Here is a 13,330-nt window from a genome sequence, read left to right on the forward strand (position 1 = left end):
GAAATTTATATAATAATGATATAAATTTAATAAAAATAATTAATAAATTTTATAAATAAAATTAAACAAACATATACGTTGATAAAGTAATATGATTTGTTAGTTATATATTTTTTTTCCCTGTATAACCTGCTATGTTAAAAGGAGGAATGAACATGTTGCAAATTTTTTACCCAAAAAAAAAGTGTTATGTGTTCTAAAATATTAACAAATTTCCATCGAAATCCTCCCCTTCCAACACTATTTTTTTCTTTTTTAATGTGAAAAAATATAAAATCATTTGGTCTGCGTAATGTAACGAGAGGGGGTTACAATTTATTTGGTTAAGGTGGACGATAAGAGATAGATTTAGAAGAGTAGTCATAAAGAAGCAAAGAACCGTACTGGGCCATTAGTTGGTGTACGTACTTATTTATTTATTTCCTTATCATTTTGACAAGACTAACTCCCTCCCTCACATATTTAACTTTAGGTATAAATATTTGTCTGAGAGGGTTCTCCCACGAAACAAACAATATTATTATTCTTTTCCCAATCATACATTATTATTATTATTATTATTATTATTATTATTTTCTCAAACCTAGCTGAGTCAACTATGTGATCATTTGGTTGACTCCATAACTTGCCCATGTAGCAATCTATGTCACCCATCGAAAATCCCAAACCATGCCTTTGGACCAACCCACATAATTGTTTTTATATATATATTATATATAATATTAATCTATGGACTACGTAAGATGTCCCCCGGCCATTTCTTTTTTTTGGTTCCAATTCCAAATGGATACAAACTTGTGACATGACTTTTCCTTCTACTCCGGTTTATATGGCTCATTGGTGTATGTATATTTAAGACCATTACTTGATTATTCAAACAAAGTCCACGTTACTCCAAATAAACCAAAATGTATCATTATTTTCTCTCAAACTAATTAGTATCTTGCATATATAAAAAGGTTTCTTTCTCCTTGACAAAAGCAAAAAAAAAAAAAAAATTAATAATTAAAATTAAAAATAAATCATATATAGCTAGATAATTTTGGGTGCTTCACATGCTAACCATAGAAAATATTATATTAATAAATATATCGTAAATTAAATTCCTTTTGTGGAGGACAAATAAAGCTAAGCTAATGTATGCCTGTCTCGAGCATTTTCTCCACTACATTTGGCTAAAGTACTGAGGTGGTCTCCGCCGGCCACCACCGTTTCCACCGTCCCTAGTCTTTCTCCACTCTTTCCTCTTTATTTAAATTTTAATGCAGTTTTACACCACAATGAGTTGTATTATTATCATTTTTAAAAGAGGAGTTGTTGTATTAATTAATTATTATCTTTTGTACATTTCTAGGCCACTTTTGGCTGGAAACTTTGTAAAGGTAATTGGATATGAATATTTTATTAGTTAATGAAATTTTTGGCTCTATAGTTTATTGATAATGCAATGAAGGGAAAATCAAGGGCTGTGATAGACTTTATCAAGGTGTATATTATATGTATGGCTCTTATTATTAATCTTTGACCAATTTAAGTAATTGGGAAATCTTTTTTTTTTTAAAAGCCAAATAGGAAGTGTTACATTGCATAGTTAGACCTTAGGTTCTTAAATTTGTTTTTCTTTTTTTGAAGGGAGACTAATTATCTTAAAAGTTCCCCTTCAAAAAAAAAAAAATTATACAATTTCACAGTGGGTTTTGATTAATATTTAAAAAATATAAATATTTAAATATTATTCACTCATCAATTATTTGATAAAAAAAACCAAGAAGCTTGATCGGTTTGTGATTAAAAAATGATATATATTTAAAATAGTAAATCTAAAATAAATTTTTTAATTTAATATGTGAAAATTTTATTTCTAAAATTGTGATTGGTTATACTCTATTTATTGTTTTATAGGTTTTGAAAAATTGAGTTTGTGATTAGTTAGTAATCTTGAATGAAAATATAAGAAAACGTTTGAATAATTTTTGGAAAATGAAGTTTTTATTTTCATATTATAGTCTAAAATTCATATTCATATTTGTGTTTAATTTAAAAATGATAAAACTATTTTGTTATGTGAAACAATCCTTAACTCTCCTTTTGACTCTGATTTCCATATTTAAATGTATATTAGCCAATCTACTATATAGGCTTAGACATTACACTATACCAAATTTTACCTTAGCTTGCATACCCTATTTTAGGGACCTTGCCCCCTATCCAAGGTACTAGGACCTACCTTTCGACATTAACCTTAGTTTCCTACGCCTTTTTTTTATTTATATATTTATTTAGTCAATATTTAATGAGCCATCTTTTCCCCATACGCGTTTATTTTTCTTGCCCCAACAAAGGTATACACTATACACCTCCTCACTCCACCACCATACTACTAGCAAAGTCAATACACAGTAGGAAAATACTTCCCCATTTTTCTTTTCTTTTCTAATATCATTTAATTTCAAAGATTTGCATTTGGTTGGAATTGGATGATTTTTTTCCTTCTTTATAAAGTTACTATGTACGAGAGGGATACAACGCAATCTAGTTGTAAATCTTGCTTGTAACTCTATTTTCAAATTACGATTTATTTGTTTTGTCATTTTGTAATGTTGTTTTTTTCTATACGAGAACAGTTAAATTGCTGATTTGATTTGATCCAACAATAATACTATTACTTTTTTATTTTATTTTTCACCTTATAAACGAGATAATTATTCTATTAACCTCATTATGATTAAAAGAAAAGTTTAAAAGGCAATCATTATTTCTAAAAATGGATTAAGAATACGCCAAATCTCAGCTGTTATTTACTTATCGGGATACGGGTGTCATGATTACCCACCTACCCATTTGACGAAAGCAAACATCCAAACCCGAAGAAGGAATATTTTTGTTTCTTTCTCTCTCTCCCTTAAAAATATATTTGATTTTTTTATAAAATAACTCGGTGCACATCAGTAGAATAGAAGAATGGTCCCTATATGTAAAAAAAAAAAAAAAAAAAAAAAAAGAAAAGTGAGAGACTAATTATAGGAGCAGTAATAAGTTGGTCCCAAAAGCAGTTGGAGAGCTGAGCATTGGGGTGTCACCTTCAGCGTTCACAGTAATGGGCTGGACAGCATGTGGAAGGCGAGGAAAACAGTACGTAGTCGGCCAGATTAGGCTGTACTTCCCTGGCATTGACTTTCCTGGGCCTATTTTGTCATCTTTATAGGCCCATTTATCACAGCCCGGAACCCTTAATTGGCTATAAAAACTTTTCAACCAAATTTGTTCACTTCTACAAATACTGTTCTACTTTATGACTCTTAACTTTCTTTATATAAAAACCAAATAAAGAGAAAAGGTCACAATTAACTTCAACTCCACCACCACCACCACCACAGTTAATGCCATTGCCCTCCAGAAGGAAGAAGGACCAATTTCAATTTACAATTCATAACTGCCCGTCAGCATTGTAATTATATATATATTTATTATTTAAATAATAATATTAAATTAAAACCAACCCAACCCCTTTTCACTTGGTGTCTCCATTCTTTTTAGTTTGAAAAACATACCCTTTTGTCGTGCTTTTTCTCTCACCATTTTGAAAAAATCAACCCCTTTACAAAGTTATAATCATCTTTGATAAATTAATTAATTAATAAAAGCCAGTCTTTTTGGATTAATGAGTCAACTGATACTATTTCCTTTCTCTTGATTCTAACAAACGCTTCAGTTGAAAACACTCTAACACACACTATGTGTCATCTTTAATGGTAAATTTTGGCTTGAGTAAATTTGAGATTCATTTCATCGTCAGTCGATTTATTAGAATAAAACTTATTATATGTTACTTATTTTTTTGAGGGTGTCCTGAGCATAAAATCCAAAAAATCGAAAAAATCGAGTACACCGACCTATCAAACACCGAAAAAACCAAAACCGTTTAAACCGAAAACCGAAAAAACCGCCGACGGTGCAAACCGCCACTGTTTGGTCGGTTTGGAAATTTTGGGTGAACCGACCAAAAAAACCGAAACCGACCGAATACAATAAAATAATAATATAATATTATATAATTATTAATTATTAAAAATTAAAATTTTTAATAAAAAAAGAACTTAAGGCACTTGTAAATGTAATTATGTTCTATATATTTATGTTTTAAAAACATACAAAAATGGAATCTAACAATCCAAATTTTTTAATTTTTTAACTAAAACTTTCAAAAAAAAAAAAATAAATAATAAAAAAAATCAATTCGGTTTGGTCGGTTTAACCGACCAAACCGCGGTCCAAAATGGTCGGTTTTTTTTTAAACTGGTTTGGTTCGGTCAGTTTTCGGATTGCACCAATCCAAACCGAAAACCGAATTCTGGATTTTTTTTGGTGAAAAAACCGCCAAAACCGACCGATGCTCACCCCTAGGTGTCACCACTCGTCTTCTTTGTTGGTCCTAAAAATCGTTGTAACTTAAAAATTGTTTTGGGCATGACAGTATTAGAAAAATGTCATTTTCAAAAGTTAAATAGTAGTGTTATTATTAACTTTATTTTTAATTTTAATAATTAAAAATACAACTCATAAAATCATTTCTAATTAAAGATGTAAATATTATACTAAATTTAGCATAAAAATTCAGTAAAAGATATATTTTACACAATTTTTACAACTACATATATAGATGTAAAATTGTTGCAAATTGAATTTTCAATTAATGACTATTTAATATTTATTAAAAATAAAAAAAAAATCTACATTTATATTTAATAACAATAATAAATTATATACTAAAAAATAATAAAATAATTATTAGTGCCAAAAAAAAGTAAATAAAAAATAAGTATTTATTGTTTATCCAAATTTAAATCATGTCATAATATATTGTATTGTATACTAAGTACAACTTTTAGTATACCACAAATTTAACACTGATTTTAGCATATTATTAGAGTAATTATTTTTTAAAAGATGTTATATTTTAATTATGCATTAAAAATTGGGTTTATATTTTTTTACATCTTGTGTTTTGTCTCATTACTTTTTTGGATCCTGTATTTTGACAAATTACTTTTTGGATCCTGTATTTTCTAAAATAGTTTAAATAGACTTCTAAACTCGATTTTGATCAAAGTTTTTTTAACTAAAATCACAAATAATTCATCAAACTAACAACTCAGAACAAAAATACAGTCATTCTGCCTAAGAATTGTGTTGTTGTACTCAATTTTTTATTCATCAAAATCAGGTTTAAAGGTCTATTTGAACCATTTTATAAAACACATAATCTAAAAAATAATTTATCAAAATACAAAATCCAAACAAATAATGAGAGGGTCTAAAAAAAAGTATAAACTTTCAAAATTTTACACTCCATTTTGAAGTTGCTTTCAATCGAATATATTAATGTGTTGTATGACCGAAATTTATATTTGGGCTGTTTTTAACTGGTGAGTGAATAGTTTGTTGTTGGCTAAAGTATAAAGTAAGTAGTGAGTAAATAGTTTATTTTGTAACTAGTGTATAGTATCATTGGTAGTCGGAACAAACGGTGGCCGAACTCTTTAGAATGCGTGTTTATTTTATTTTATTTAATTTCTTATCACTTGTAATATATTTTTTTATATATATAATTTATGACCTTTTTAGAATTTATATGACTTTTGATTGGTGGTATCCTCTAGTGGCCTAATATATTAGTAAATAAACAAAATCAGCCAATGAGATTGCTCTAAATGATAAGTGATAATAAAGTACAATAGTTTTTGCTCAAATTAATGCAGTGTTTCTATTATGTGAAGGAGTGGCTCTTTAACGTTTTATTGTTCTTAAATTTATAAATCAACTTAATGTGTTTTCCCTTTGTCGGATATGTCTTCTCAGATTAAGGGTAGCTTTTCCTTTTTCTTAGTCTAAAGAAGGAATTGGTTCAAATTCAACAGTGGTATGAGGAATTTAGGGGTATGTAAAGGAAAAGTAAAATGAAATTCATGAGAAAAGTTATTATTTGGTACTTAATAGTTAATACCACCACTCAGATTTACTTTTCCTATAATCTAGTTTAGAGTGCAAAGCGCATGAACTATTACCCTGGACTAGGAGGACATGATTAGAAATTTGATAGTTAAAAGAAGAAACAAAATGATTTGTGTTGTTGATTATTGGTTGATGACACACACTTTAGACTTTTACACCAATGGTAAATCTTCATTACAACCCGCCACACATACACGATGTCAATAAAATTAAAGACCAAAACAAGAATATTTGTCAAAAAGAGAACAAAATGTCTTAACTTTGTGGGAAAGCAGGTGATAATTATGTCAACCAAAGGTTAAACCAACAACTGGGTTTGGCTTGAATTATTGCAAAATAAGAAAAAAAAATAAGAGAAAGATAGTAAAAACACACAATCAATCAATTCCAAGCAATGTTTGGCAAAAGAGCATTATATAGCATTACATTTTAATAGAAAATATATTAATTACTACTCATTCAAAATAAATAAAAATAAAAAACAGAAACAGAAGAAAGAAGATGTCACTCTTTTTTCCAATCCACAATATGTTGGTTTTTTTTTTCTTTCAACTTCATCCTTAAATTGAAAAAAAAAATCTTTCCCACTCTCACTCATTTTCTATAGAAAATAAGCTAAAAAACTCTCTCTTCCACACAACAACATCGCTCAAACCCCAACCCAAAACTTCCCCCACGAATAACACCAGCAGCATAGGGCTTCGTTCCCCTCCAAACCCTCTCTCTCTCTTTCTCTTTCTCTGGCCATTATCGGATCTGATTCACAAACCGAAACCCACATAGTTCCAGGTCCTTCCTTGTCCGATCTCTGCAAATTCCAACGACTGGTTCCCCCCCCCCCCCCCCCCCCCCTCCCTCTCTCTCTCTCTCTCTCTCTCTAGTACAGTCCACTATTCCAAAAGCAGATCGAAGTGAGAGAAAATAGAAAAGGTGAAGGAAGCAGTGGGTGGGTCTGATCGATCCGATCGATGAGTCTTAGAGTTGGGGCATTTTCATTCTGAAACGAATGGGAATGCCCAATAAACAATGAGCAAAACAGGGGACGAAGAAGACGAAGACGAGTGCTTCTACGAGTCCCTTGATCGCATTGTCTCCTCGTCTTGCTCTTGCTCCACTTCCAACTCTGACTCCGAAGATAACCCCAACCTCAGTTCCGACGCCAGTTCCCCCAATTATGCTTCTCGCAACCACTTCCCAATCCCTAAATTCCCAATGGGCATCTCCCACTACGATATTTGGATTTCCGAGCCTTCTTCTGTCTCCGAACGACGTCGTCGGCTCCTCCGCGAAATGGGTCTCAGTGCCGACCCGGCACTGTCCCGGGACAAACCCGAGGAGTTCGGCCGATCGGTATCGTCGGATCGGTTGACACGTCAGGAGCAAAGCGGTGGAGCCGTTACCGGAATGGTCCGATCGAAATCTGACGGCGGCGATCAGTGTAATGGTTCTTCTTCTACTACTGCTAATTCTACTTCTTTTGTTGGTTCTTCTTCAATTCTTTCAATTCATTCGGTCTCGTCGGAGACTGGTTCATTTGTAAATAGTCAAAGCAACAACAGTAACCACTGTGTTTATAAATCGCGAAGTGGCAGAAGCAATGGATCTCCTGTTGCTGATACCACATCGTTGAATAAACCACCCTCGGGAAAGAATTTCAAGAGGGTGGATGAGATTCGAAGCAATCTCACACTATCGAATTCGGCGTCGAATCGGAATTTGGGGAACTCGGAAGTTGAGGAGGTTTTGGACAGTAATGGGTCTGAAATCAAGGACGATGAATCAGAACTATTCCTAGCCTGTACTATTAGGGATCTTGATAATGGGAAAGAGTTTGTAGTGAACGAGGAAGATGGTACTTTGAACAAACTTAAGGAAGTTGGGACGGGAAGGCAGTTTACTTTGGAGGAATTTCAGATGATTTGTGTTGGCCATTCGCCAATTGTTCAAGAATTGATGCGGCGGCAAAATGTGGAAGAGGGTCATAAAGATGGTTCAGATTCGAACATTAATGGGGTCAGTGGGGGCGGTTCCAAGATGAAAAAGAAAGGGAGTTGGTTCAAGAGTATCAAGAATGTTGCAAGCACCATGAGAGGTCAGAAAGAGAGGAGGAGCAGTGATGAGAGGGACACATCGTCTGAGAAGGGTGGCCGTAGGTCGAGTTCCGCCACTGATGATAGCCAGGATGCGTCGTTTCATGGTCCTGAAAGAGTGAGGGTTCGGCAGTATGGGAAGTCTTCCAAGGAAGTCACCGCTCTTTACAAGAGCCAGGAGATTCATGCGCATAATGGGTCTATATGGAGCATCAAATTTAGTTTGGATGGGAAGTACCTTGCAAGTGCTGGTGAGGACTGTGTAATTCATGTCTGGCAGGTTGTAGAATCAGAGAGGAAGGGGGAATTGTTGATGGAGAAAACAGACGAAAATAACTTAAATATGTTCTTTGTAGCCAACGGATCACCAGAACCAACTTCAATGTCACCAAATGTGGACTACAATCCAGAGAAGAAGAGAAGAGGAAGGGCATCTATTAGTAGAAAATCGTTAAGCTTGGATCATATTTTTGTGCCAGAGACTGTATTTGCGCTATCAGAGAAACCAGTATGTTCATTCCAAGGACATCTTAATGATGTTCTTGACTTATCCTGGTCCAAGTCTCAGGTCAGTTACAATGTTGCTTCTCAATTACATATTCTTGGTTTTATTGCGCCATTAGGTTTCTTTGAATAGTAACTTCAGATTTGACTCTCCTTAGCATTGTGATTTGGTTGATTCTTATCTCTGAAGGGACATCTTTCTTCAAAATAATGAAATGATAGCACTAGTTGTATATATCTTTTTCAGAGTATATATTCTGTTTGTATGTGTGGTAAAACATTGAGTGTGTTGACGCAGCTCAATATGCCAGGGAAGTTTTCAATTGTTTCAGACATAATATCATAGGGAAAATTGCTGCTTTTTCCGTAATTTATTTTGATGTACAAGAATGGACATTTGTGTGCCTTTTATTAGATTTTCAGGACATTGGCGTCATTAGGGAAATATCTAATACGCAAAGTAATAAATCTTGATAGGTATACGGAATAATATTCCATTTTTCGCAAATTAGAAAAGACTTATAATTGCCCTTACTAACTAGATTGGCCCGCCGTAAACCATGTAATGCAAATAGGAGAGAGTACTAGTTAAAGTTGAAAGATATGGTTTAGGCATGATAGAGGATTTGGATTTTGATGTGCTCATGAACATTAGTAGATCGGGTATTAAATTCAGGCGATTGAGGGTTGATGACAAAGGAGAGATACGTACTGGTAGGTTTTTAGAATAATGTTCCCATTGTTCAAATTGAGGTGATAAAAGTGAATGATGAGACTGCAGGCGGTATGTGGAACTTTCCAGATGTCTTACTAAGAGCTTTATGTATAAAAAAAATTATGAGGGGAAAACATTAAATAATCTTATTTACAACTTATTTCCTTCAAGAAACTACATGAACTTCCCTAAAATTACACATATATATTTATAGGGAGGTGGAGCTGATAATATGAAATGCATTCTTCATATGCTAAGATTAAGATTAGCCATGTATGGATGAAATTATGATGATACAAGTAGATATATTTTGCAGAAATTAAAATGTGGTGATGTGGTAAGTTCCAGTGAATGTAAAGTAGCCTCGTACAGAAAGTTTGTGATGGCAGTAGCTTGATTTTTGCTCTAAATTGTAAAACATTGATATTTGTGTTATTAGTTGTAATCTTAGAGCTGTTTTAAGATTTAAGAAATAGCAACTTGTATGCTTTTATTAAAAAACAATAATGGAATTCTGTTCATACGATAAAGAGGATTGCGGATGACATCTGCTTTCTGAAATATTTTATCCTTTATTAGAATGTATCCCAACAGAAGTAAACGTCATTGTAACATTGGCTTTATGTTCTCATTCTCAGTCTTTTTTTCTGTCTGTCTTTTCCTCAGCACCTGCTCTCATCTTCAATGGATAAAACAGTGCGGCTGTGGCATTTGTCTAGCAAGTCTTGTTTGAAGATTTTTTCACACAGTGATTATGGTAAGTATTATAGCCTGCATTTTTATTATATAGCTTTTTTTAGTTTCCCCCTTCTTTAGTTTGAAAACTTTCTGTGCACTGTCGTGAATACTTATATTAGAGGGGTGATCCCTTTATATTTAAAATCAACAGTTAAATTGAATTTGAAGTTTTTTTGAAAAAAATAAAAAATAAATCAATAATCTGTAAAACTATATAATTTATTATGGTTTTCATATTTGTTATAGGTTGTTTTGTTCTTTAACTAAAGGGCCGGGTCAACTTTAGTAAGAAACAAATTCTTTTTTATTTTTCATTTTTTACATCTTCCAGTCATTTGTTTCTAATGACTGGTGTTATTTGCATGTGCCTTGATACAGTGACTTGCATCCAGTTTAATCCTGTTGATGATGGATACTTCATTAGCGGATCACTTGATGCTAAGGTCCGCATATGGAGCATTGAGGATCATCGAGTGGTTGACTGGAATGATTTGCATGAGATGGTTACGGCCGCTTGCTACACCCCAGATGGTCAGGTTGGGATAATCATTCCGCCGGTTATTATATTTAGCGCGTGTAATTCTGATGCTAAGTGATTTATTTTTTGACCTGAAGGGTGCACTCGTTGGTTCATATAAAGGGAGCTGTCGTTTGTACAACACATCTGGTATGATTTCATCTTTGTATCTTCTCTCCCGTGCATGCATTTGCTGAACTTGTGCCTTATATAAGATGTTCTTGTATCCCAAATAATGGAGTAATGATAATTTTTTATAATTTTTTCAGAGAATAAGTTGCAACACAAAAGCCATATAAATCTGCAGAACAAGAAAAAGAAGTCTCATCACAAGAAAATCACCGGTTTCCAGGTAATTTATCAGCTTTAACTTCTTCCTTTTTTTTTCATTTCAAGTCCACGCATATTTATTAGGGCAGCCCCAGGTTTTTTTCCCAATTAATTTGTTTTCTTTGAGCATCAAGTTTGCTTGATTCTTTTCAGTTGCTGATCAGTTTCAGTGAACAGTTTGCACCAGGGAGTTCATCAGAAGTACTCATCACATCATCAGATTCGCGGATCAGGGTAGTTGATAATGTTGATCTGGTTCACAAGTTCAAAGGTGAGTTAAAATCATATGTCAATTGCTGGCTTTTTTGTTTTAGCCATTATCCACTAGTTACAACTTTTGTTACTTTCAAAACCTAGTTCAATTGGCTATGTGGAAGAATGGTGATTTCTCTTACGAATATTTTGAGGATATGTTTACCACCCATTTCGTAACATGGATTTTAGGTAGGAGAAAAAATAGTTTAAAAATCCCCCCCCCCTCTTCTCTCTCTCTTTCTCTCATGTTTACCACCCTCTGTTTGGAACTTGGATTTTAGGAAGGAGAATTTAAAAAAAAAAATCCCTCTCTCTCTCTCCAGCACAATTATAAATATATTAAAAAAAAAATGTAGTATAAGATTTTACCTAGATTTAAGAATACTTATTCATTATTTTCAGTCTTAAATGAGCTTTTCTACTTATTTTGTGGCAGGGTTTCGTAACACCAACACCCAGATTTCAGCCTCCGTCACAGCAAATGGTAGATATGTGGTGGCTGCCAGTGAGGATTCTCATGTATATATATGGAAACATGAAGCAGATTCTCGACCTAGCAGAAGCAAAGGCGTGACTGTCACTCGATCTTATGAGCATTTCCACTGTCAAGATGTATCGGTCGCCATCCCTTGGCCTGGGATGGGTGAAACATGGGGGTTTCAAGATGAACCGGAAACAGCCAACCATCCCCAAGATGAACCGGAAACAGCCAATCATCCCCCGACACCTGTTGAGGATGCTCTTGCCAATGAGGGTTTGCAATCAGCATCCGGTAGCAGCAACAGCCCTCTTCATGGAACCATTTCCAGTGCATCCAACAGTTACTTCTTCGATAGAATTGCAGCGACATGGCCAGAGGAGAAACTCCATTTAGCAACTAGGAACCGGAGCCCTCGTGTTAGCATTGATTATACCAACGGGGTAACCCATAACATGTCTGCCTGGGGTATGGTGATTGTAACAGCCGGTCTTCGTGGGGAAATTAGAACTTTCCAAAATTTTGGGTTGCCAATTCGAATTTAAGGGTCTAAAGATTAGGATCCTTTCGAGGGGAAATGAAGATAAAAAGTATAGATAAATGAGTTTGATTTCCCCTTGACGGTTGGCAAAAATTGTGTACAGAGAGAAATATTGGGTGAGAATTGTACTATTAGCTGAGTTGCATTTCTTTCCTTGTGCTTGTTGCCAGTCGGATATGGAGCTCAGATGGGAGAGCCTTGTCCGATTTGGTGTCAAGAAAGAATATAGATTTGTTAAAAGGAAAAAAAAAGAAAAAAAAAACTACACCATGAAATTAGGGAAAAAAAAACCGATGGATTTGTGTAATCGGAAATTGTAGAGTTAATGAGCATATGGCAGAAGCCTATTGAATTAAAATGGAAATTCTTTTACTATTTATTTGTACACTACACATCCTTTTTGATCAATTGTTTGAATTGAAAACCCAACTTAGAATTTATGTACTTTTCCTTATTTTGGCCAAGTCATGTACTGAGACTTGTATCTGACCTTTTAGAATAAGAGATGAATCCAACAATTTGATAGAACAGCTAACATAAAAATAATTAAATGAAGATGGTGCAATTTAGTTATCGTATTTCCTTACGCCTGAATTAATCAATTAATTTATGTTATTAGTGGATATATATAGAGAAATTATAACCTAACTTTTTTTTATGATAGCGTATATTATAGTTATACCAAACATCTTGTTAATTTTCAAAAAATTATAAATAATTTACAATACTGAAATCAGAGCTCAAACAGTTTATTTTCTACGCATATAAAAAAAATAATTATCATTTTTGCCCCCCGAACTTGTAACACTATCAAATCGTGCCCTTAAAATATACGGCCGGTTAAAAATTCTTCCTTAAATTTTCTATTTACAGAAACATAATCCTTCTTTTAGCTTCCGTTATATTTTTTCGTTTAAACTCTCATGTGATATTGTCATGTCAATCCCGCGAGTAAAAAATTAGTATTTTTTTCATTGAACTTTGACTACCACAAAATTGTGCCCCCTTTTATTAAAAAAATAATTTAAAATTAAAAAAAATCTTTTTTATTAATTCTTATAAAAATAATTCAAATATTAATTGAAATCTTAAAAAAATTAAATAAAAGTTATTTAAACTCTAATAAAATCTTTAAAATTCACTCTAGATT

The 13,330-nt window shown here is 33.1% G+C and overlaps 1 protein-coding gene across 2 annotated transcripts; it reads left to right on the forward strand.

Annotated features, from left to right (window-relative positions):
• Positions 1-6,521: 6,521 nt before the first annotated feature.
• LOC133796938 (uncharacterized) lies at positions 6,522-12,538 on the forward strand. Of its 2 annotated transcripts, none has more exons than XM_062234643.1 (7): positions 6,522-8,670; positions 9,988-10,078; positions 10,438-10,595; positions 10,675-10,726; positions 10,846-10,928; positions 11,060-11,177; positions 11,598-12,538. In XM_062234643.1, exons 1-7 carry the CDS (start codon positions 7,039-7,041, stop codon positions 12,182-12,184), a joined length of 2,721 nt encoding a protein of 906 aa, XP_062090627.1. In that variant the 5' UTR covers positions 6,522-7,038; the 3' UTR covers positions 12,185-12,538. The 2 variants fall into 2 exon arrangements, with proteins under 2 accessions (XP_062090627.1, XP_062090628.1); XM_062234644.1 differs by having other exon boundaries at positions 6,524-8,670; positions 11,084-11,177.
• The last annotated feature ends 792 nt before the right edge of the window (positions 12,539-13,330 follow it).

Source organism: Humulus lupulus, chromosome 8 (genome assembly GCF_963169125.1).
Source record: "Humulus lupulus chromosome 8, drHumLupu1.1, whole genome shotgun sequence".
Taxonomy (NCBI): Eukaryota; Viridiplantae; Streptophyta; class Magnoliopsida; order Rosales; family Cannabaceae; genus Humulus; species Humulus lupulus.

Excerpts from the sequence above, each read along its gene's own strand:
- LOC133796938 (XM_062234643.1), top strand. The coding sequence starts at position 7,039 with ATGAGCAAAACAGGGGACGAAGAAGACGAAGACGAGTGCTTCTACGAG. Across the intron at positions 8,671-9,987 it reads TATCCTGGTCCAAGTCTCAG|CACCTGCTCTCATCTTCAAT; the intron begins GTCAGTTACAAT and ends TCTTTTCCTCAG. Across the intron at positions 10,596-10,674 it reads GCTACACCCCAGATGGTCAG|GGTGCACTCGTTGGTTCATA; the intron begins GTTGGGATAATC and ends TTTGACCTGAAG.